Below are 26,076 nucleotides of genomic sequence, written 5' to 3'. Positions count from 1 at the left end.
ATTGTGCCTTTGTGTCAATCATTTTGCTTATTTCAAATTGTAGATTGACTCACTGAAATATTTAACTCACAAACAAAATTTTAAAATGTAATTTTTTTTTTCTTGATCTGTCGTTTAAGTTCAGTGGTTAGGGACGTTCCTTATCTTTAATGTGATTGGCTGTAGGTGGTGCTCGTCATTCGGCTGTTGACGCCCCGTCTGCTATCGACTTCCGCTTCTGTGTCAAGACAAGGCAACACACTAAATTCCTTCCCCGTATGTTCTGGACTTCCCAAAACATTCAGACTGCACACACAACAGAGGTAAGATGACAGATTTTTTTTTAGGTGTTTTTCCTATGGTCTCCTATTTTCTTTGACAATGCCGCAAATTTAGCTTGCTCTTTTTATATAAAGATATTGCTAGCTATGCTAGTTAACCACCCTTTTTGTTTTTTAACCGCTCGCTAACTGTAAAGCTAGCTGTCAAAAAAACTCCCAGAGCTTCAATGAGTCAGGGCTGCCTGCTTGATGTTATGTTGTCCAGGCAAGCAGTGCCTCATGTACATGTAGAATCCTCTTTTTATTTTATTATTTTATTTTTCTTTGGAAATATTGCTGTTTTTTAGGCAAGCTAGAACAATTACTAGACTGTGTGTACGCCAGTGTTAGCCAGTAAACAGTTGACTAGCAAATTCGAGATTGGTCCTCAGAAGCTAGAGTTGTAGAGTTTAACTTAAAGCTGAGTGCTATATACATCCCTCACCAGTATTAATTTAACTAATAAAGCAGGTGGAAGGTTACTTTTAAATGACCGGTTAAGGCAGTCAAAGACAAAAAAGTAAAATGTTACAGAGGCAAAAATGCAGATGGAAAGCAGAAAAGTGTGAAAGTCATTAAGTTCCCTGCTGTAAGGTTCATCCGCAGCAGCATCCCTTTATCTCAGGGATCGTAGAGATTAAAGTCACGTTTAGCTGCTCATCAAACAGAATGAATGTTCCCATACCTGTCTGACTTCTCATTGCTACCTTCACCTTCTATATCTGACTCACAAGAGAAACTAAACAAACTTTGGCTTTAAGCTTTGGTTACTGTAGGTCATTGACACCAAGGTTAGTACGGACCCAGGAGTGTTTTTATCTGCCTTCCCTGAGAGGCATATTCTCAGTGGCAGACCCAGCACTGCTGTCAGGCAGCTTGTTAAACTTTGCAGTTATGGATAAATATGCGGACAGATATTATTATTAATGCAACTGAATAATCAGTGTTGTAAGACAATATGAAAATGTTTAGTTTATGGAAAGTACAGCTTGTATTTGAAATTAAACTTGACAATTTCAGCTGTCCAGCAGCAAACTACTATTTGCATATAAACATATTTGATGCTAAATTTCGGTGACAATTATTATTATTATTATACATAAAACCATGGAAAAATTGACCTAAATTAAACTTTACTGTAAAGCACTTCCATAAAGGGCTTAAGTAATGTATAAAACCAGTTGAATACAAATATAAAAAATCATGACTTAAATGATTACATTACACTAACCAGCAGACTAGTCTCTCTGGAATTACAGTTGGCATCATTTTGTTTTCTCTCTTCCTCCCAATGGTGCCCTAATTACCGCTATAGTTAGTTGCTATGGGGATGGTCTCCATTTGAAAGGGGAACATCAGTCTGTATTAGTGAACTGCCTTCTTCTTATCACAATAACACTGTGAAGCTGTTTTAAGTAAAATTATTAGAGCTCGTCTGTGTCAGGTTGCCTAGTCAAAGGTTCGTTCTGTGAAAACGTTAAGGAATAATTTGTGCAATATGTGTCTCTGCAATCTGTGGTCAGATTTAAGGGAACAGGAAGATATGTACTGAAAGCCAAGTTTCAACACTGTGAAGAGGAGTGGTAGACACATAAAACCTGTTGCTGAATTTGAATTTGGAAAGTTTTTCTACTCATTGATTGGTAGTTGGTGGTCATAAGATTATAAAAAGATTGATTTAGATGTAAAAAATCTTTTTCTTTAGTTTAAGAGTGTTTTGCTATCTGCCCAGTCCTATTTTGTCCATACTATACAGTCAGGTACTGTGAAAACATTTAATATAAGTATACTCATCTGTCGCCAACTCATTTTTATAAAAGAACAGACATGGTGTACATCCTATTTGCTTTGTGTTGCTACATGAGTATAGGGCAACATTTGAGCTGATGCTAGTCAAGGCAACCATCCATGTAACAGAGATGTTACTGTATGTTTCGTGTGTCAAAGAGAAAAGTAACTCAGCTTGTATTGCTTTGTTCTGCTTTTATTGGCTTATTTTCATCAGCTTGTTGGTCAGCAAGGACAAACTATGAGAACAAGACGGCAGCATTATATCAGCATGCTGTTATTACTAGCCAATATTATAATACTACTAAATATTGATCTATAATTATTTGCTTAGTGGGGAAGTATTGTAGTAACTTGAAAGCATACATGATGTGCTAACTTAGATGTGACGTAATATTTTGACCACAGGAGCAGCCATTCTTCTGCTATGTACATTAAACTATCATTTACACTCACTAAAAAAAGAATTACATTTAGTGTAATTCTTGTCTGCAGCGGTTCCCATTAAATGTATTTTTTCATATCTTTGTGTGGAAGATGTGTATTTTGGAGCTGTAGTTGTTTTTTTTTCTGTCTTTATCTTTCTTGTCCTTGTTTATTGATTGTGAAGAAAACAACCAGTAAGTCAGACAAGTATTTTCACTGGCCATCTCTTTCTACTTACAAGGTGGCTGGACTACCAGAAGATCTCAAGTAAGAAGTAGTAACCCAGAGAGAGAGAAAAGAAAGGAATAAAAAAAAAAGAAAAGGGGATTAAAAAAGCATTTTATTTAAAAACAAGTCACAAACCCACATTGTTGCAAATGGTGATGAACACCAAACCAGCTTTTTTTTCTTAATGTGTTTTGTGTTTGGCTAAGGGTGGACACCTTAGAGGTATGATGCTAAGCAGGCTTGGTATTTGTACAGTCTGAAAGTAAAACTCATCCAAACAGGTTTTCCACTCTAGCAGGTATGGCCAGAATGTGCTGACTCAAACTATGCTGAATGGTGAGTTTGTGAGAAACTGTGTTCAGCATCCTCTCCAGGATTAGTATTTTATTCCCAGGGGGTTAGCATTGAGATCTAATACAAGAAAATGATGAAATCAAACTCATTATTTGTTACCTGCCGTTTAATGTTTCTCTTCTCTTGTGAATATGACGAGTTCAAGTCTGGTGTGAATGACCAAAATGAAAAGCTAAACAGACCTTTTTCTTGTAATTAAACTTGGTGACATAGTTTTGAATAACATGAAAGTTTATTAAAGTAAGTTACAGCAGTGCTTCAACTATCTATTTATTTATTTATACAGCTTTAGTTCTTAGTCAGATATCCTACCTCTGAAAGAAGGAAGAAAAAAAAAGAAAGAAAGAAAACAGGCTCCACACTCTTAAAAAGGGACTGTGAAAGCAATTTGCTTTAGTTTAGATTTTCTTTTAGAGATTGTACAAGTCTGTCAAGATAAAATGAGAAGTGTGTACATCTTATGACAGTATCTAATGGAGACCAGACCAGGTAATTGTAATTACCTCTGCTGTCAAGATTTATACAGTGTCCTCACAGGTTTAATGTTTTTTTTCTCCAATCAGGCCAAATCATACTTCGGTGTGATTTGGGCTGATTAGGTTGAAGTATTTTGGTTTTAAGTTTGTTTTTTTTTATTTTATTTTATTTATTTTTAGTTAATTTCTTGCTGCTGTAGATGGTCGTGCTACAAGTCCTTTCTCTGCAGAGCAGAAACTATGTTGTTGACGCTTGCATTTCCTTCTGCACTGCTGCAGTCAGTGAATGTACTTGACAAGGTTAGTCTTGTGATTGAGGGTAAATGAATTTGATTTCATACTTGCTTTCATAGTCTAATAAAAAGTTATTTGTGCACTTTTGACATTTTAACTCTCTTTTGGTCTTGTGATATGAACTTTCATTTTGTTGACTCTCTTCCATTAATAAAACCAAAATTAAGGAAATTACCAACACAAAGCTGAACTTTTTTTTTTTTCTTTTCAAAATAAGGAGGAATCATCTGCCTGTGATATTTCTTAGAAATGTCTTATTAATAAAATGGTAAAAAAGTCAGTCACTCTGTGGATATAGCCTAAATTTAAATCACGCTGGCTCTGAACAGTCAAAGCCTCAGGCGACATCCTGTGCTTTTCGGGGGACTCCCTTTGGGGTTCAGGGACCCCAGGTTGGGAACCACTGATATAGATTAGGCTCTAAAGGAGAGGGCTTGATAGTGTGGAAATTTGTTTTGTGCATGTTGCCACTATACATTGTGAACCAAATGTTTTTTAATTTCTTTAATTTTTTTAGAGCTTTTTCTGGGTTGTGATTAAAAATGGCAAGTTTTAGCAAATGAAAAGAAAACAAAATGGTTATATATTCTTTGTGGTTTATCCTTCTCCCAGTTGCTGTATCCTTGCTCTTATTATCTTGTTTTGCATAAAAAAGTTTAGTTAGAGCACCAATCAACAGTAAAAGAAAAAATTAACTTTTAACAATGTTGTCTTGTGAATCTTAGTGCACAGGATGAGTCATTAACTTTTTAATTTCTTTTTCAAGAAATGACAAACTTAAAATACTTTTGAAGGTCCCAAATTATGCAAAATTCACTTTCTAAAGGTGACCTCAAAGTCTGTGTATGAGGCCCAAAAATCACCCTGTCACCCCTCTCACTTGCTTCCTCCACTTTTTAGTGAATGTGTGCTCAAACAGTTGAGTCTGAGATCTTTCTCTTTGTGACCTCACGAAGGGAAATAACCACTACCACAGGTAGTGGATACTGTCATTGTTGTTGGACCTCTGACACCCATATGAAATTGTTGAAAAAATTTATAATATGGGACCTTTAATATTACTGACAAAGCTTTTTTGTTGGCTTTTTATTTGTTATGGCTGGAAAACATAGAACCTGTTTAACATGCACACCAAAAATCTGATTATTACCTGATTATTTTTGGAGTTGCCAGACAAATCAAGTGGTAGTGTGAACAACTAAATCTGACATCCTATGTCAGATAACTGCCATTATGGGATTATGAAAAATGATTTTCACATGTACATTTCTCTCTTATACTCCATGTGTTTGTGCATATAAATCTCTCTCTCTCTCTCTCTCTCTCTCTCTCTCTCTCTCTCTCTCTCTCTCTCTCTCTATCTATCTATCTATCTATCTATCTATCTATATATATATATATATATAATCTGATTTATTGCATATTTTTGCATCTGCACATGTGACAAGGTCCCTGTATGCCCAAAATTGGCTTCTCTAAGCAAGATAATGGCAAATTCGGCTTTTTAATATGGCACGTGTAATAAACTTATGGCTATTTCTCTTCCAAACAACACTTTCTACATTATATTGTCTGCATTGGGTGCATGAGGTAGTGGAATGTACATGAAAATGTGGCTCCGCAGAAAAGGTTTGGGACCATTCAAGTAAAACATTCACATGTAAAGTATTTAACAGCTTATTACCTCTCACATTAGCAGCTAACTCCGAGGGTGCTGCCGTGTTCAAATGTTTTAAAAATGACTGGAAGTGACATCACCACACACATCTGTCCGTCCTCCCAAATCCAATAATGGACTGGTAAATGTAGACATGGATTTTTCTAATGTCATATTTCACAAATGCAAGTAGACATGTCAGATCACTTTAGTACAATTACATCATTACTCCCAGAAATCAGGTTTCGATAGTCATGTAAACTGGCTCATTGTATCATACAAAAAGATAATTTCCTTTCAGAAAGACCTTTAATAACACAAGATATTCTATTGTCACGTCCTTAGTACACATGACAACCACCTTGTGGCAATATAAACACACAAGACTTGTGTGATGTTCAGTTCCATCTTTACTGGATCCCTGCCCTCAAAAAGGTACACCTGCAGAGAGAAACTGCTGTTTAAGTGCAGAATAAGAAGAAATGATTAATTGTTCATTGCACGAAGCTGCTGGTCTGGCTAGAGTATGTGCAGATTACACAGTCTAGTTGCTGAGTAGCACTTTTCCTACATCTGACATTTCTTCCTTTTAGATTGTTTTATTAGCTTCTTTAAAGGTTGATATATTCTATTTTAGCTTCTGTTTTAGTGTTCATCTCGTGGCCCACAATGTTTGTGTGAAATTGAATTAAAGTATGTGTTTCATCGTCTACAGAGGCATGCCACCAATTTAATTAGAAGTGTTTACATGGACATGTAGAGGTGTGTGTGTATTAGTACAAAGCCTTTTCTTGTCTGTTTAATTTTTTCACATTGACTCTCCCTTCTGTTCCTTTCTCAGCCTGAGCCTTTTGTTGGATGTTTTTTTGTAAGCTCCTGGAGGACCGCACAGTTCTAAGCAACATTTTTCCACTCGTAATTTATCTTTTTCAAGCAAAAAACAAAAACACTGCTGTTTCAATTGATGAGGCATTTCTGTGTAGAGCTGCAAAAAAAAAACAAACAACAAAAAAAAAACAAAACTGAATGATCCAGGCTACAATTAAATGTGTGTTTGTGTCACAGGACACTGACTATTAATACTAATATTCAATACACAACATGCTGCATACACATTTTTTGTGCCCTTGTGTACCTAGAGGAGAAGAACCAGCTCACGTTGGGGTCGTTTGTCATTAGCTATTGTCCAAGTATAGAGGAGAGTGATTGGGGTGTGTTTGTGGTGCCATGTTTACGCAATGGCACACTGGCGTTTGGGACAGAGCAAACGATATGATCTCAGTCTGTCACAGCCAATCAAAGAGCTTTGTGCCTTGGTCTGTGGGTGTGTCTGATTAGACATAGTTCATGTGCACAGTTATAGAATACAAAACTTGGTTCACTTACAACATAAAATTTACAAAAGAGAGTTCCAGTGAGACTTCCCAGATATTACACACACCATATTCTCCAGTTTCTTTTTAACCATATAAACTTAATTAATGAAGTCCCCATGTTTAATGTGCATCTTCCACCACATGCTTCAAAAAACTTTAAGAAACAGAATTTTCTCAACTTCTTGGGAAGACCAACTCAGAGAGGCCTCATCTTTTTACCGTCAAAGTTACCAAGTGTACCTTTAGGCAGATGTTCATGTTACATGTACATGTTTTAAGCGGATCCTAAAGTCCAGTAAAGTGAGACAAAACAGATATGGTGGTGCTGCAAGAACACATGCAAATCATATTTTCAGTCCTGTTTGCCCAGCTCACAGATATACAGACAGACATAAATGGCATTTTGTCAACAGCGCTGTTGCTAGGAAGCCAACGTTTCGCTGCTTTTATATTTTTTTGCAAATGTAATTGCTCTGTGTCAGTGTGGTTTAATCTGACATGACAAATGTGAGGTTATCAGCAACAAAGTAGAACGTCACTATGCTGGCGAGATAAGGTGCTAATTGGGTTTGCCTTGACCTCTGGATTTTGAGATAGAAAGATTAATTTAAGTGAGCATTTTAAAACCTAAGCAGTGTTTGAAAGCCTAAGGAATTTATGTAAAAATCCTGTGCAAAAACCAAAGAAACTAAAGAATAAAAAGAAATATTTAAAGAGATTATACATATTTATCAATAAATAAAGACAAATTATTTTGGTGTGTCTTGATAATGAAAAAGTCATTGCACAATAAAATTGAAATGTAAAAGTACATAAACTTGATCCCAGTTTTTCCAGTTTTACATATACTTGTTCGATTCATCACGTTTGAATGGATTACCAGAGTATAAGTAGAACTATGATTATAGATGCACAAATATGTGTGATTAAAGTCCACTGGCATACCCTTTTGAGTCATGCGCTTTTGGTTTGTTACACATCTATCAATCTGTATTTAAAACTGTCATTTATAAAATTACAGGTCTGTAATCCAGATTGTCTTTTAATTTTTTCAAGTTAGTAAAATGAATTCTTGTAGCATTAGAAATGCAGTGTTCATTCTGATTGTAGTCTATATTTAATAAAAAAAAAAAAAAAACCCTGCAGGGGTGGACAGTGAGTAAGCTGTTCAGAGTATTTGAATAGCACCTTGTCATCGTTTCTGTCAGCTTTATCGATCGCTGATGTCGAGGCCAAAGTTCTTTTGTGTGTGGAAGGCGTTAACTGTATCTGGCAAAGGTAATGCCTCACTGTTTTAACAAAGGCACAGTAAGAGGAAAAGGAAAAAAAAAAAACAATCTTGATTTGTTACCTCAGTCAGTGCTTCACCCTCTTTAATTTAACAACTCTGTTGTTAACACCTGGGATTACATTGCATAGCAGGTATGAAAAGATTTTCTTTTTTAAAGCAGACACCCTCAAACAGGACAGAGCATTGTTTTTGTGACTTTAATTTGAGGATGATGTCACACAGATTAGTAAATTATATTTCATGTATAATGAACAGTTACATAATAAACAGTCATGTTGTTCAGTTGTTTTTTTTATGTTTGTTTGACTGCAGTTGATATCTTAGGCAGTCATCATTTCTGGGTTGAAAGAGTAATGCTTGAAAGTATCAGACGCTTGCCAGTGCTTAAATAAGAACATATTACATAAAGAAAAACTGCTGAATCTTGGTGGTTGGACTCTTGCAACAGTAGCCTGCATATTACAGGTTTAGTTATATTTGCGTTCAGTTGGTCAGGCTAACTCTTATTAAGTTGGGTGTCTAATCATGCATGAAAAGTCTACAAGCTATAAGTACTGTTGCTTGAAATAAAATGCTGATTGTTTACTATTATCATGCACTTGCCAGACCAACTAAAGTCTGTGTAGCCACCAGCAGTCATATAGATATAAGGCATGAATTCTTTTTACTCAAATTTAATTAACTTACAGTTTTTGTCTTTTTTTAATAGTTTATTTTGCTTTGTTTCTGTTCCAGGTTTTTACTGGATATCCTGTAAATAATCATAGAATTAATTTGATGTTACGCTTCTTTACTTCCTATTTCTGCGTAAAGATTTGGTATCTTGTCTTAAAATTGTACATTCCTTCCTGACCCATTTTAAAGAAAAAGAAAAGCATTACTTTTAAAAGGGGTAAACTAGCTGCTGAGGTTAAAGATGTTCTGCAAACACATAAGACTGACCCATCTGTCGGCGTCTTTGTTGGATAAATTATTTAAAATTTTATTGTTCTATTTGGTCTTGTGGTGTCTCAGTCTTCACTTATGGACACTGTTTCAGAGAGGATTAAATTTAGCTTAATTTCAAATAGCCTTTTATACATGACTGTATCTAAAATCCAGATCAGCTCAAGTCTTAATGTTTAGAGCCCTTATCTAAAAAAGAATCAAAGAGATAAAAAACTTAATTTTTAGCTTTATTGTATATTGGAGAGGAGACCTTTGCTTGTGATGGCGTCTTAGCTACCACTGAGCACTTGCTATGACTACACAATGAGTCAACTTTTATGCTTTGTGAGTGTGGAAAATATAGTAAAATGAAAAGCTATACCTGGCTAAGAATTGACTTAGTTATAGGAATTAGATCTACAGTTTTAACCAGATGGAACAGCATGTTCCAGTGACAGCAAAGTGGAATGTTTAAAGCTGTTTTTTTCATGGCTACTAATTGACAATCTCACTGACCTGTTTGCACTGCTTAGTTGAATTGTGTGAGGGACTGAACAAGAGTTGCAGCCTGTTGTTTGACTGGTACAACCTTCACTGATGATCACTTGGTTACATTCATTTACTGTACACTCAGCAGGATACGGAAGTTTTATGCAGCATTGACAAGCATTTAAGCTAGTTCAGTCAAAGTTTGGAAGCTGTTTTAAAATGAGTAGGACTGGATGTCTTGGTATTGTAAATAACTAAAGTAAATTTTTATTTAGAGAATTAAAGCTTGTTATGTCTACTGTTTAAACTCAGTGAAGCTAATGTACCAAACAGAGGTTGACAAAGACCCAGAATGCCTGCGACAGTAGTGTCCCGATTATGTAATTGCTGGACTATAAAACTCACTGTTTGCACTCATTGGCCCATGATGGACAAGACTGTTAGTCAGACAGACAAAGCAGATTTTAGCTCAGTCTGAAATGCTGAGCATGACCTACTGCATTTCGTGTCACCAGAAATCTCTCCAAGGCGTTACAGTACAGAAACAGAGCAATGCAGTAGTCAGAATATGTGTTGTTGTTTATATAGTCCTTTTTCCTTTTTGTGCATGTGTTTGTTTTGTCAATCCCAACTACACTGCTCCCCAAGGGAAAAGAAGCCCCTAAAACTCAGAATTAACATTCAATATAGTAATAATTTCTTTGTTTTTGTCTCTGCAGATTACTTATTTGCCTTGGTCAACAACACCAAAGAAATTGAAGTCTCGAGTTGCAGCCATTCGCTTACTGTCTGATAATTGAGAAGCTGTCTTGCTCCGACTGACACCTCCTGGTACCTTTCTTCTGTGGTCAAACCATCTGCCAATAGTCAGCACCAGCCTGACTTTGGGACCTTCTACTAATATTTAGAGAGCATTCACTGTTGTCCTGGTGACACTCAGGAGGGACCCTGATCAACAAATCTCCCTTCAGAAGAACTCTGGGGCTGCCACCATAAGGAACATGTGCTAGAAGTTTAACATCTGTCCTAAACCACCGGTCGGCTTTGACTCTAGAAGATGAGCAATGAGGATGAGTTTTACGACGCCCTCACAGGTGGGTACTTATTGCATGTTTCTCTGTTTTGTCACACTGATGTCCTCACATGTTGGCATCCAGCAGGTAAAGATCACTTGTAGGGCATCTGAATCTTTGAGGAGTGTACAAATGGAAAGTTGTTTGGCAGAAGGAAAAATCAAGTAGTGATGAAGATTAGTTCTGATAGTTTAGTTCATTTAAATAGCAGAGACGGTCGTATGTTTTAATAAAAACCATCAAAATGGCTGTTTTAATTTGAAAGATGGGCAAAAATACAAAAAGTTTCTCCTTTTACTTTCAAATAATTTTCATCATTATCAGCTACTTTTGTTTTAATGCTTGACCCAAAGATTTTATTTTTGCACCTGTTTAAGTCTCGCCATCAGTTATGCTCAAAAATGACCAAATTTCCCAAATGACGCCCGACATGTACGCCCTACCCAATGTATGGAATATTATTTTAGCAGATATGTTTTTGGCCATTTATAACAAACCCATATTAATTGTCAAAATTTATATAAATATTATATTAAATAAAATAAAACTAGTCAAAGATCAACTTCTCTGTCATACCAGTAAGTTCTGTTATTTAATTCCATATAACTTAACAAAAGAATATAACATAGCTGTAAACTTAAGCTTGGGTGGTTTTGAAAAGCGTACAACACAGAGGCTGTAACTCAAGTTGTGTGTGTTATTGAAGTATAATACCATTCAATGGAATCTAATCTGTTTCAGGCAGATGATCAGTTCAATAATTTAGAGGCTGGCTGTCTGCCAGTCATGATCAGTTTTATCAACAACACCCAGAGCAGTGTAGGGTTTATCTCTACATGTTACTGCATTGTCTTTGCAAAAATAACTTAAGTTCTTAATCAACTTAAGAAAAAGCTGTTCAATTTAACTTTTCTCTCAGACATGTTTTTTAGATTTATTGCTTTGTCATGATGTGATATTTTTCAAGCAGGAAATGAAATAATGAAATGGCTTGTTGTCAGCTGGGTTTATTTCACATCTTGTGCTATGAAGCACCTTAAATCCATCAACAAATTGATGTTAAGGTGTCTTCTGCTCTTTAGGAGCTAGAATTTCTGGACTGTTTCTTGTCAAACACCCTGTTTGACAAGAAGAAAGTTAAAGAGATTTCACCAACTTGTGATTCGAATGTTATGCAGTTATTGTTGAGAGCTGATAACAACTTTGTTTTTAAAATACAATAAAATGTAGACTACTTACTGTAGTAGAAACATCAGTGTTGCCGGGCTCTTATGCACATTCCATATCTTTAATGCTTATGCTTTAGCACACTTTAGGTCAAAGCAGAGGGTAGTTTTCAATCAGAAATGCTCAATGTCACTGTTTATACTTTCTGTCCCTTGTGTTGATGTTGTGTAAATTACTATGGATTTGTCTTCATGTACAGTTCATTTTTGTGTAGCTCTTCTTGTCTTTTGCTAGCTGTTGTTTCCATGTAGATACAAACAAAAGATCCAGGTCTCTGTTTTGTCTTTGTCTTTATTATTCTGATCACCTTACAAATTTGAGACAGATGCAGACCAAAACTGATGCATTATTTATTAGTACCCTTGCACTGGGATAAATGTGATCAGTAACAGGTGATGTCTAAGTTTCATATAAATGTGCTTGTCTATAACACATGGCTGCTTTTATGCAGTTGCCTGGAAGCAGCTGTGACAGGCAGACACAATAATGTCAAACTTATGTGAAACCCAAGTTCCACTTCTCACCATTTCCATAATTGTGAGTGTGCAAATATTTACTAATACTAGTTGCAGAATCTTAATTAACAGTAATGATGTAAAATAGCTCATGTTTGCCACTGGTCTTATTTCAGTAAAGAATGATGGAAATGCTGCTGTATGACAAGTTATTTTTCTGGACCAACAGTGCCTATTGCCTGTTTTTAAAGCTTGATAAATACATATTGGTGTATTGGTTGTGGCTTGTAATTATCTCCTCCTTTAAACACATTGCCACGATACACATCCTTCTATTCTAGCCTGTGTATTTTTCACACATAATATGAAAGGCTTTTATGTGACATTGAATACAATTCTAACTGGCCTTATGCAACATAAGAATACACACCTTTTACCTTTTGACATTTTACTGACACCTGAGAGGGTGTGTAAGCTGACTAGGTATAAATTCTGTTCTATTTTAAACAGTTTTCAAGTCCTCACCTCAAGTCCTTCCCAACTCCACCCTGCAGCATAATTAGAGGTGTACAGTTGGGCAATTGTTTAAGGAAATTTTTCAGTCACAAATGAGTTGGTTTACATCTAATCTAAAGAAGCATGACCTGAACACAAAAAAATATTTAAATGTGACTTTCTCTAGGCAAATATATATGTTATGGTTCCATATGAGTGTAAAATAACAACTTACTCTAGTTTTTTATGTTTCATATGTTAAACTTAGATTGGGTTTATAGTTTTTAAAGCGTCTCACTGCTGTTTCCGTGAAGAGTTTAGTTAGTGTAACTGTTTCATTCAATAAAATTTGCAAGCCAAACCCAGGAGAAAAGGTCCTGATGCAAAGCAGCATTCATATAGCAAGTGTGCTGGTAAAATTATGATGTTGTAAATGAAACTAACATTCAGCCTAGATTTGGCTGCAAGAAGGGTAATGGCTTTTTAATCACATGACTTACTCATCTCCAAGTCTGCTCAGAAATTTGGCTGAATGACGTGATGGAACAAATGATCAGTTTTTTTCCATCCCACAGGCCTCGATTCAGATGAGTCGTATGAGGGGGTGTCGGAGGCCAGTTACAAAGATGCACAAGTGTTTGATTGCAGCAGTCAGAAGAACAATGGATCAGTACCACAAGAGAACGGCATCAAGAAACACAGGTAGAACAGCATTCCTCCACCACATTTCATCTGCAGAGTGTATGCACTAAAGTGCATTGCATCTGCTTCAGAAACTACTTGAGTTTTTTTTATTGGTGTTGCAGTGGCACGACATTGTACTTGTTGAAAGTTAGCTTAAAAAAAACAAGGGAAGATAAGGGTAGAAGTCTTTCACTGTCATTGGGGATTAACATGGTTGACTCATACATGAAGGCATTTGGCTCATGTTGCCAAATGTTTTTTTCTTTAGTTTAGGGATGTCATTTGAGCAGAAAAATCCCCACTCTAGGAAAGAGAGACATGGTTTTATTGATGTGAGTAGGTCTGTTTGTCCACTTTCATCAGAACGTGTCGAATTTCTGGTGAATTCTTTTTTTCTTTTTTTTTTTTTCTTTCTCGAATAGTTCTTATCTACTTGTTAGATTTTCGGATTTTACTAATAAACCTGACAGACTGCAAGGCCCTCTTATCAACAGCCTTGTTTTTAATCTTTGTATTTCTTTCATGTCAGGACATCTTTACCTGCGGCCATGTTTTCCAGGAATACTGTCAGTGTTTGGAGTATCCTAAAAAAATGTATTGGACTGGTAAGGGCATGCTGGTCATATATACACTTATATGTTGTGTTTATAAAGATATAGTAAATAAGAGCATCTGCAACCCACTGTTGCATACAGTGTACAGCTTCAATCTTAGTTGGTAATGTTGACTCTCTCATGGGGCATTTGTTGAGACATGTCAAAGAGCTTTTTAGAAGTTGCATGCTGTACTGGACCGTGTTGACAGTATTTGTAATTGCAACACACATACTAAATAAAGTTACATCATCAAAAGCTAAAGAAATCAACTTTTTTTTTTAGTTATTGTTGGACTTGAAGTTTCTCACAGTACTTGAGAGGGGATTAAAATGATTTCACCCAATGTATTTAGCTAGCCAGGCTCAAATCATGATATTTGCTTTTTCTAGGAACTGTCCAAGATCACGATGCCCATCGTCTTCAATGAGCCTCTGAGCTTCCTGCAGAGAATCACAGAATACATGGAACACACTTACCTCATTAACAAAGCCTGTTTGTTGCCTGACTCCATAGAGCGCCTGCAGGTCAGAGACGCACACAGACATGTGCTTACAATGATATGTGATTACCCTCGACACGGACCTCCTAAAATCAGACAAGAAATGAATAAATGTCTCATAAATTTCAATTTTATTTCACTTGTTATAATATCTATTATGTGTGTCTGTGGACTCTTTTAGAGTTTCTTATTAGCTTCTCATATTTATTTATAAAGATGGCTGCATTTTTCAGTTTAAAAGAAATACTGAGTTTAAACAGTTTTGCACATTAATGGATATTAAATCTCTCCAGAAGACCAGACCATATGTTTTAGAAAGACAGTTCTGTGCTAGATCCAGTCTTGGCACCAGGACAAAGTACCAGGGCGGGCAATTGATCGCTGTGGGCGGTCCCAAATTATCAAATGAATTTTGACTTAATAAGAGGACAAATTCCAGTTTAATAATTCAACATCTGACTCATGTCGAAGCAGATTTCAATGAAAAAGGAAAAAAAGCTTCTTTTTTTTTTTACTCTGCTAATAAAAAAAAACAAAAACTTTTGCTGACACTTAAAATCGGATCCAGCAGATATCAGATGTAACGGGACAGATTTAACAGAAAGTAGAAATTTTAATTTATAAATAACAGTCAATCTAGTCATTTTAACTAATAATCAGGCTTTAGAATTAAATGACAGACTGTCAGAAGTTGAGATCTGTTAATCAAAAAAATCTAAACAGCAACATGAGAGATGTTTGGATCCATGGATCAACTTTTACACAAAACAACAAACGCTCAGATGTTTTCATCATGTTTTAGCCACTCAACAAACTTCCACATCCCAACCAAAGAGGAACCATGGTGGAACACTCAGTAAGCTACTTTCCTGTACAAGTTTACAGAAGTTCATCTTAGAGAAAGGCAACTAGAGCTCAACCAAATTGATCCTGTTTCATTTTGTGCAACTTCAACTCTGTAATACATCAGGAAACATCTGGAGCAGACAAAAACCAGACATACTAAACATGTAATTGTGACTTACTACACTTAGCAAGGACGAGTCGGGCTGTGTTTAATCCAGCTGCAGACGATGGGACACATGCACCTGTAGTTGCTGTGGTTGCTATGGTTGCTATTTTGCTAGGTCTCGTCACAGTGCTGGTATCACCCAAACTGCTGGAAGTGGCTGATTCTTGCCGTGTGACACCTGACACATGTTCCTTTCTTCACTTTATCATTTGATCACTTTCTTATGTCCACTGTCCAAAGGTATCAGTCTGTCACTATTTCATCGAAGCTAGTTAAGGACTTTGCGCTAAATATCTCAAAAACTTAAAGAATGCTTTATGTTCTTTAAGTTATCGCAGGCTTTGGTGATTACACACACCCATAGATTAAAAATACAAACACAAAGAACTTGCAAATATCTGGATGAGTTTTCTTAAAGCAAAACAGCACATATGGGAACGGATTCTACTTTTGACCATTTAGTACCACTATAAAAACAACTGTTAAATAATTATGAATAAGAATAATATTGAAAAGTATATAAATTAAAATGAAAATGCTTGGATGGGAGGGCCTGACTTGTGAACGGGCGGGCCTTGCCCACTCACAAGTCAGGCCCTCCCATCCAAGCATTTTCATACTTCTAACAAGGGCTGCAACGATTAGTCAACGTTGTCGACAATAAAAATAGTCGACAACGAATTTAGCCGACTATTTTTGACAACAAAAAAAAAAAAAAAAAAAACATACAGAGTGAGACATTGTCTTCTAATCCTATCTCTGCTGAGAGTTACGCATGCGCAATAAAGTCCGCCAGGGGGAAATTATGGCGGCGGACTAGGGAACAAAATGGCAGCAGAGAACGTCAAAGGTCTTACAAAATAAAATGTAATACAAAATTTTATACAAAATAAATTAAATACATGTGAGATTTGTAAAGCGGACCTTGTGTACCACGGAAGTACGCCTGCAATGCTCAAACATTTAAAGAGGAGGCACGTCGGACTTACTTAACAACCTCATGCAAGATTTCAAAGCTGAAAGTGAAATAAGATCCATCTATAATAATCATGAGATACATAATCCGATTGGTCGACTAGTCGTTTTTATAGTCGGTGACTAATCGGCCATCAGAATAGTCATTAGTTGCAGCCCTACTTCTAACGCCGGGTCTGGCTAGATCATTAAACCTCATTATATTCATTAATGCAATAAAATAATTAATGACATAAATAAATGTTAAAGCTTAATGCAAACAACTGCAACAAGGAAAAGCACAATTAGATGACATGCACCACTGTTTTAAAACAAAAGGATCTAAAGTAACCACACACGCTAACAGGACCTGCATTTGTATGTTTTTAGGCAGTAGCTGCTTTTGCTGTGTCAGCTGTTGCGTCTCAGTGGGACAGAACTGGAAAGCCCTTCAACCCTCTGCTGGGAGAGACTTATGAACTTATCAGGTGCACATAAACGTCTTTTCTTATAGCCTTCCTGTTTTAACTGTTAATTCTCCTAACATTCTTTTATTTCTGGCCATCTACAGAGAGGATCAGGGCTTCCGGCTTGTATCGGAGCAGGTATCCCATCATCCCCCAGTCAGTGCCTTCCACGCAGAGAGCCTGGCCGGGGACTTTGTCTTCCATGGCTCCATCTACCCCAAACTCAAGTTCTGGGGCAAGAGTGTTGAGGCAGAGCCTAAAGGAACTATCACACTAGAGTTACTCAAGTAAGTTACTGTAGTGTTTTGTCTTCATCATCCCATTTTCCCCTATTTATTTATTTTTTTCCTTTCTTCCTTCCACATTTAGATTTTTAACATTTCCTCATCTTTTCCACTGTTTCTTTACTTCAGGCACAATGAAGCGTACACATGGAGTAACCCTTACTGCTGTGTACATAACATCATCCTGGGCAAACTGTGGATCGAGCAGTATGGCACAGTGGAAATAGTCAACCACAGGTACATGGACCTTATATAGAGCTTGTAATGACCATATTTAATTTAGGTCACTATCAGACATGGTAAATGTACACTGATGCTGGCACTAGAATGTATACCTAATAGTCCCACATTCATACAGCATATTGGAGATGCTCTGTAAACGGTACAGTTGGCTACAATGTATCTCATTCAGTCCCAGATTTGCGCCCATTAATATCCACAATGTTGAGCCATCCTCAGGGAAGAAACAGAACTGCACTCAGGCTCAAATAAAGCTCAGTAAAGCTGACAGCTGTGATGTCTGATGCTCGCAGAGCTCTTTAGCATTTCTGCCATGCGCCCTCCTTTACGCTTTGTGTTTACCCTGATACTTGAGGCAGCTGCTTGTTTACTCTCTGTGCGGCTTCTCAGGCAGCCACTCTTTTAACCTGTGTTTGTCCAGAGAAGCTCTGCAAAGCTTGTTATCCTTGTTTCTGCCTCGCTGTGTGTCATATTCACACAGTTGCACAGAGCCACACCTGCTGCTGTGAAGCTGTTTCACAGTGTTCACTGTTGCACTGATTGGATTAGTGAGCCTGAAAAACACACCAACTAACAAACCGCTGCCTCAACACAACACCAGGGATTAAACATGTATGCCCTTAATGAAGCAAACTGATGATTGTTACATGAAACTATTTAAAGTTTCACCTCATAATCTTTGTTTTAACAAAGAAATGTGGAGGAGGATTTGTCTGTTCATTGAATTGGTATTCACTTAAACTCAGCAAATGAAAACACATCTCTTGTTCTTTCTTCTGCAGCACTGGAGACAAGTGTGTGTTAAATTTCAAGCCATGTGGAATATTTGGCAAAGAGTTGCACAAAGTAGAAGGATACATCCAAGACAAAAGGTAAGAATTTATTCTTGTACAGAAACAGTAGCTTAATTATGGATTTTGTGTATATATAAGTGCTCTTTGCCATTTTCCATATGCTTACCTTCCTCTACTTGTCCTGTCCTTTTTCCCTTCTCTTGTTTCCATGCTGTTTCTCCATCCCTATACTCCCTCTCTCTCTTCCCTTTTGCTACTCTTGTTTCCACCTCTCTGTCCAGTAAAAAGAAGCTTTGTGTCATCTATGGCAAGTGGACCGAGTGCATGTGGAGTGTTGACCCTCAGGCCTATGAGGCCCACAAGAAGTCGGAGAAGAAAGGAGATAACAAGAAGCAAAAAACTGTGAGAATTGCTCTGAACATCTTTGTTTGCCATTTACTAAGAGGGTTATAAGTTTTTATTGTACAATAGGGAAAAGTGTTTTGCGATGTCGTCTTTATTTAATATTTATTTATTTTTCTATATTACCACCTGCTAACTTTGTATTAAATCCTGTTCTGTCTTGATTTTTCTTTTGGTGTCCTCAGCTTTCTGTATGGTCTTGTGCAGGTAAACATGCAGGCTTGTGTAGACTGGTGCTTTGTCTTTAACTGTCCCACTTTAATGTGCTTATTTATTAATAGTAAATGTTGTAACTGTAAATCCCTGTAGCTTTCCTTAAAAGTAAGAAAAATGACTGATATAAGACAAGTTATGGCAGACTGATAGAAACGGTTGATGGATCCAGTGCACTAGAAGTTACTTCTACTCTGAGATCCAGTTTGCACTAGGGCACGTTGCATTATTTTCTTTTTATAATATCACTAGTTACAGCAAGTTGTATCATTTCCAGGAGGATCTCCAAGGAGCAGAGAACGACGATGCGGACGACATGCCAGAAGTCCAAGAGACCGTCTCTGTTGTTCCGGGAAGCACCCTGTTATGGAGGATAGACTCCAGACCAGCACACTCAGCTATGGTATGGTATATGGGGGATTAGGGAGAAAAGGAAAGCAAACTCTGGTCATAGATCTCACTCACATACACACGACCTTGAAAACACACACACACAATTACAGATAATACCCCATGCAAGTAAATATGTGCCATAAAGCAAAAAGAGAACTGTTTTCATTCATATCTTTAATCTTAGATTTTGACCAGTTGATAAATGTACTTAATGTAATGACATAATGGATTTGGACTGGAGATTCGAAGCATTAAATACATGTATCTGAATTAACCAGACATGTATTAACAAACACAAGCACACACTCAGCAGCCCTTATTTCTCCTTTTCCTTCTCCAGATGTACAACTTCACAAACTTTGCGGTGTCTCTGAATGAGCTGGAGCCTGGCATGGAAGCCATGCTGCCCCCCACAGACTGTCGCTTCAGACCTGACATCAGAGCCATGGAGAATGGCAACATGGGTAATTTATTTAGGGATCCTATCATCATCTAATGATTTTCAGTAATCTGTTTATCAGAGGCTTGCCAAAAAAGAAAAAAAGGCGGTGGGTGGAGGAGGTGCTTCTACAGGCAGAGCTATAGACATACTCTAGAATTAAGTTATAGCCGGTATTAAAGAAAAAAAAAAAAAAAAAAGCCTCTGCTCCCAAGTAAAACCTCCAAATAAATATGATAAGCAGGTTCCTATGGGAAATATTAGAGGTTCTAAACAGACAATTCTGCCACCTGCTGGAGAAAAAATATTATTAACCTGTAATGAAGCATTTATTTTAGCACAGGTCTCCCTAACTTGATTGATGAATGAATAGTAAGGTGTCCTGACCTTGGAACTTTGCTCTTGTACAGATGAGGCTAGTAAGGAGAAGGAGAGACTGGAGGACAAACAGAGGACTGCCAGAAAGGACAGAGCCAAGCATGAAGAGGAGTGGTCAACGAGGTAGCAATCATGCACTTACACATGCATGCAAACTGACAGATCGGTCCTCTGTTAACTTAATATCAGTTCAAGCTATGTCATACTTTTGTGACTTTCACACACAATTTCACAACCATTTAGGTTAAGTAACACTTACAAGGTACATAGAAGAAGACAATACACAATTCTGAATTAGTAACCTGTAGTGCAGTCATTGCTGCACCTGAGGCCACCAGATTCACTTTCAGATGAAAACATTTATCTGGAAGAATTTTGGGCACTGATGGCCACTGTTCACTCACAACTGTGCTTGGTATGTTAATTGTTTTCTAAGACCACCATTACCACCAGATGTCAGTAATTTTTACACACTGTACTTTCATTATCATTCATTGGCGTAACGAAGACTTTATCAAGTATAAAAATGTCATCTGACACAAATTTTATTCTGATTCTGGAAAAGGGGGAAAGACAATAAAAATGCTCCAGAGCTATTGTACCTGTTTAAACTCAGAACATTTTTGTGTTTCCTACTTTGCTCTGCTAAAGATGAACCAAAATAGTGCCTGAAAAGTTAATCTGTTCGTAGAAAGGTTTTACAAGAGAAGCCATAAGAAGCTAATCAGCAATTAATAACAAGTAGGGGGAAGTAACTACTTTCTTTTATTTAAGGTGGTTCCAGATGGGCACCAACCCGTACACCGGCTCCCAGGACTGGATCTACAGTGGTGGCTATTTCAGCAGGAACTACCGGGACCTGCCAGATATCTACTGATAGCCATCTGGCCTTCATATCCTCTTTTTTCTTATTTGTAACCTAAAATTACCTTTCTGTTAAAGGAATTAAAGGAATCCACAAACCTATATTTCCATCCCACAGCCTTAAACATCATCTTAAACCCACTGACACACATTGCACGGATTGGAAAGTTAAAGGAAGCCAAATGCTGGTCATATACTATCTGACTATCTCTCCGTCAGACTGTCTACATCTTGAGTGATTTCACCTCCTAACAACCTGCAAACATCTTTCATTCAACTGCCCCAGCATTATATAGAGCACAATAATCATATTATTCCTGATCAATCCCTGTGGCAGAGAGGTGGCATCTCTTTTTCCCCACAGACGCCCAAGCCCAGTCTGAATGTTTAACATCTTTGCAATCAAACGCTCATGTCTGAGGAACTGCTGGCATTACTCTGGCTGGTTGCTCACGTGTCATAAATGGATAAATGTGAGTTAAAGCAACATTAACTATGATGCAAAGCATTGCAGTGATGGATTTCTGGACATAGAAGCACATCCAGTCAACAAGGAAATCAGGGATGTGAATGTTCCTTAGACTGAAGATGGATCTTGAAGATGTTTTTTTTTTTTTTTTTTTTTTTTTGCTTTGTTGGAAAATTTGAGAGACTTTAAACCTTAAAATAACTATAAGTGACATATTACTCTTTAAGGAACAAATGTATATGTGCTTACTGTTGGTAAATTGGTCAAGACAAATCGAATACAGGCATGAGCCCATTACTGTCAGCATGTCAATCCTAAAATATTTAGTATTTGCTGTTACTCTGTTAACTTTCACGTCACAGTTTATGTATTAAATCAAAACTACTTCTAACAATGGATGTTTCCGTGAACAGCACAAAACAATATAAGTCTTAACATTTAACCTGAAGCTCCAGTGTGTGTGTTCAAGAAAAATAATTTTCACTAACCAAGAAAAAATATTTTGAGCAGGGTTATGGAAGGAAAATAATTTCTGACCCTCAGTTAAGTCATGTACAGGTCATCACTGGGATGAACTGATGTTCAAACAGGCAAAAGATTCCTTCTTTTAATCTTCACATGTATACATCTTTTAAGGAAAAAAATATATGTAGTTTTTTCCCCCTTTTAAGATTATATATATATTTAAAAAGGTTTTTGTTTGAATAGATCATTGCCAGATTGTTTGCAAACCTTCATCTAAGTAAGAATGAGTTTTAAATCAAGTGAAGAAAACAATTTTTTGCTGGTCTGATTCACACACATTGTGCAAATATGTGTATAAATATGTACAGTCATATTAATCACATTTGCTTTGTGAAGGAGAGTGAGGAAAAAGTCAGCTATAAAAGAAGTAACTCACATCATTGTAATATAAAGTAACGTACAGCTGTAGACATTCAGCTCACCAGTGGGGCTGGATTAATGAACAAGGCTACCAGGCACAAAGAGGTTGGGGTTTTTCTGAGCATCACCTGCCATAAAGACACATAAAATGACTACAGATTTAAGGGAAAACGATCCTAAATAAAGGACATTGGAGATGCAAGACAGCTGTTGTGATTGTTGATCTTTCTCAGTCTGCATCGAGCTACTGTACACAAGTCTGTGCCTTGGAGTTCATTTTGCCATCTGTGTCAGAGCATTGCCTTCTTGTTCTTGCAGTAAAATGGATCAACTGAAAGCAAAAATAATTTTCCGATGAATGCTAGCACAGACTGATTGTTCAGAGCTCCCAGTTCATGGGCAGGATGGATGTATGTGTTTTGAGCCTGACGTGCAGGAACCGATAACTCTGTGGTGTATTCGGTGTGTCCTTGCCTCTGCACATTACCTTGAATATTACTGAGGTCTACAACAAAAAACGAGCCAAAAAGTAATGAATGGACGGATGCTGCAGTCATCAAATATTCATATATTCTTATTTCATTCCAGCTGAGCACGACTCAATTTTCAACTCAGTTTTGGTGGTGAAGAACCTGAACTGTGTAGCAGGAAAAAAACGGACAAGAATAGATGATGGATGGGAGACATTTTAATTTGATCTGCTTATTGGTTTTGATTTAGTATTTATACCAAAAACATACTTAAAGAAAAAAAATACCCCTATACATTCCACAAATTGGAGATTCAAACATGAAATAAAATCTGTTCATTTTAAAAATGGCTTTTCCATGTTATTAGGACTTAGAATAAGCAAATTTAGACATCTGAGTTTCAACCTGCTTCTGCATCAGCTGACTGATGGAGATGCCCTGACATCCACAAACCTTTTAGCTTCATTGTGTTTTTTTCTGTTTGTTTCCACCAGTGAATTTGGACTTTAGTTTGCAAAACCAACTCTATGCAACCTTTGCACACCTACATGAACAGCACCTGTCTCACCTTGTTATTGTAGCTTTACATCCCCCCTCAGTCCCCACACACGTACGTCCTGAGCTCCTCAGTTTTCATCAGATGCATGAATCTCTGAATGTCAGCGTTGTCTCTGTAGATTATTTAAATATATTTTGGAAAATGAGGAAAGATTTCTACAGCTATACAGCACTACAACTATCTATGTTGTCACGACTCTGTTTAATTTTTCACTTGTGTCTGTTTTAAAATGCATTTTCATGTCATGCTTTGTGCCTAAATTTGTTTCCATTTTTTTATTCATGTGTATTATTTATGATGTTTAAGGTTTTATAAAAAAATATGTTCCTTTTTTTCCCTCCTGCTTATGTAGCTGAGAATAATAATAATAATAAAAAAAGAAACAATTTCTTGAAAAATCAAGAGTTATGTAGAGAATATTAAATCAGGACTTTGATTTGTTAACTGTGGCTGTTACATCTGTCTATCTTTCTCTTTGGAACAAGTTTGGCTGATTAAAATCGCAAAAATTTAGACTAATCATTTTCATACTTAGAAAACTTAAAAAAAAAAAAAAAAGGTTTTGTTCATTGTATAGAAATAGCTATTTTGCAAACTGTCACGCTAACACAAACACTAAAGTTGCACTGTCACTGAAGGGTGAAATCCAGCACTGGTAACACGTATGAGCTGTAGATAAATCCAAACAGGAACACAGCAGCTTATTTTTTTCTCTAAATTCATTTTAGGTAGTATAATAACGTAACGGTCATAATCATGAGTGCTGATTCAGGCTTCACCAGTTCCACCACTAATGCTCCTTAAACTAGTCGTAGGCTTTATGTTGCTTTGAAGGTTGGTTTTCTGTTAACTTTCTTTGGACTGTGTTGTCAATATTATATATGTGTACAAATGTTGCACAGAGGTAATCAGAAGCAAAATGGCTTATTATTTTGTGCAATTGATTTATTTTTATAGTATTTAAAGAGGTTTTGGTGAGAACGTTGTACAAGATGTCTTATTTTGAGGTGGGGAAATGTAAGGGGTTGTATCTATACTGTAGACCGCTTTGTAGATTAATAAATGGGGAAAATGTCTACTAATAAAAATTCTAATTTCATTTTTTGACCAAGCCTCTTTCTTTTTTTTTTTTTTTTAAATGAAGTTCAGTCTAAGGATTAACATTCTCTTGCATATCAGTGCACAGGCGACTGCTATTGCAGTTTTATTTATTTTACACTCAATTTTGAAAGAAAGGCTCTTTTTTTCCTAGACCACACCCGATTTGCTGAAAACCTTTTTTCTTTAATCTATTACACACAATCATAAAACATTCAAAACACATTTGTAAAAACCCTTTTTTTTTAGGAAATAGAGTGAATGATTCTATTTAAGAGCATGGTTGTGAGAATTTAGATAACAAATATAATGACAAACCCAACACATTCTTCATGATTATTTTGAGATATACAAGTACACATACTATAAGCTTACTTAGCTCTGCACAACACTGAGGCTATTTATTTCTTACCATGTACTCAGCTACATTAACATGTCATTCAACAAGGAAAATCAAAAATATATTTTTAAAGTAACTAAAATTAAAGAATCTGTATGAAGTACATACACGTAGAGTAACTGACAAAATGCAACAACAATCCTGCAACTCTAAACATTGTCCCTCCGTCTCGCTGGGTTATGCATTGGTTTTTGTCCACATCACAGGTGATGTCTTTATTGGTAAGGAGTCGTTGGAAGAATCGTCTTGAGTGACGAGTCCACCCCTGCACAGAAGAAACTTCGATAATATCACAGGTCTGGTCCGTGGCCTGAATATATTTACCTATTTATAACACTTAGACTTACGTGACTGCTGTGTTTTCAATAAGCACACGTGTGTTTTCACACCTGGTAGATGTGGCTCTCCAGTTTGTTCATTAGTGTTGTCACTGGCAAGCCAGGGCTCTGTACTGAGAAGGAAATAGCCTCACAAAACTTATCCAGGTGTGGGTGTGGAAATACATGTAGAGTTTTGCAAGGAGTGTGAATCTGAGTATATGTTCTTATTGTTGTGCAACTCTGGAGAGGTGTTTTGCTTCTTGTGTCTAAAGATTACTTAATTGTGTGAAACGTTTCATTTTAGTGTGTAAAGATTGTAAAAAAAAAAAAAGAAATTAATCACCAGAACAGAAGTATAATGTTGATGGATCATAGTCTTAATTATTTATCAAGGAATGTGATGTAATTTTAAAAGAAGCAGAACCAAAGTTTTGAAAGTTCTGTTAAGGTTTTTGTGAGTACTAAGGTGTTCCAGGACTGGATTTAGTGTGATCCAGTCCTCGGGAGGCCTCTGCCCTACAGGTTTTAAATGTTTCTCTACTCCAGCTGATCAAAATAAAATGGATCTCAACAGCTTGTTCTCTCGCTTCTCAATTTGCAAATGCTTCATCCTTCTACTTGACTCCTCTATTAGCGTCTTAGGGTACAGTTAAATCGTCTATGTTGCTTAGAAACCTTTTTAAGTGAGTGAAATGACTAAATTGTCCAAATGTTAAAGCAAGTAGCTCCAGTGCTTTTCCATTATTCTATGCAGTGCTCAGTTATGTTTGTCCAGTGGGACTAACGGTGGAAGTAACGTTT

At 36.7% G+C, this 26,076-nt stretch overlaps 1 protein-coding gene across 2 annotated transcripts; it reads left to right on the top strand.

Moving 5' to 3' along the window:
* The first annotated feature begins 197 nt into the window (after positions 1-197).
* Positions 198-24,556, top strand: LOC121651119 (oxysterol-binding protein-related protein 2-like). 2 transcript variants are annotated; one of them, XM_042003027.1, is made up of 14 exons: positions 198-302; positions 10,325-10,699; positions 13,431-13,557; positions 14,069-14,144; positions 14,525-14,659; positions 16,991-17,088; positions 17,172-17,354; positions 17,481-17,588; positions 18,374-18,463; positions 18,667-18,787; positions 19,278-19,403; positions 19,734-19,857; positions 20,243-20,333; positions 20,985-24,556. In XM_042003027.1, exons 2-14 carry the CDS (start codon positions 10,663-10,665, stop codon positions 21,085-21,087), a joined length of 1,419 nt encoding a protein of 472 aa, XP_041858961.1. In that variant the 5' UTR covers positions 198-302; positions 10,325-10,662; the 3' UTR covers positions 21,088-24,556. The 2 variants fall into 2 exon arrangements, with proteins under 2 accessions (XP_041858961.1, XP_041858962.1); XM_042003028.1 differs by lacking the exon at positions 198-302 and adding an exon at positions 8,226-8,320.
* The last annotated feature ends 1,520 nt before the right edge of the window (positions 24,557-26,076 follow it).

This window comes from Melanotaenia boesemani, chromosome 13, assembly GCF_017639745.1.
Source record: "Melanotaenia boesemani isolate fMelBoe1 chromosome 13, fMelBoe1.pri, whole genome shotgun sequence".
Lineage (NCBI taxonomy): Eukaryota > Metazoa > Chordata > Actinopteri > Atheriniformes > Melanotaeniidae > Melanotaenia > Melanotaenia boesemani.
This window is presented reverse-complemented; position numbering and strand designations above follow the sequence as displayed.

Excerpts from the sequence above, each read along its gene's own strand:
- LOC121651119 (XM_042003027.1), top strand. The coding sequence starts at position 10,663 with ATGAGCAATGAGGATGAGTTTTACGACGCCCTCACAG. Across the intron at positions 17,355-17,480 it reads ATCACACTAGAGTTACTCAA|GCACAATGAAGCGTACACAT; the intron begins GTAAGTTACTGT and ends TCTTTACTTCAG. Across the intron at positions 17,589-18,373 it reads GTGGAAATAGTCAACCACAG|CACTGGAGACAAGTGTGTGT; the intron begins GTACATGGACCT and ends TTTCTTCTGCAG.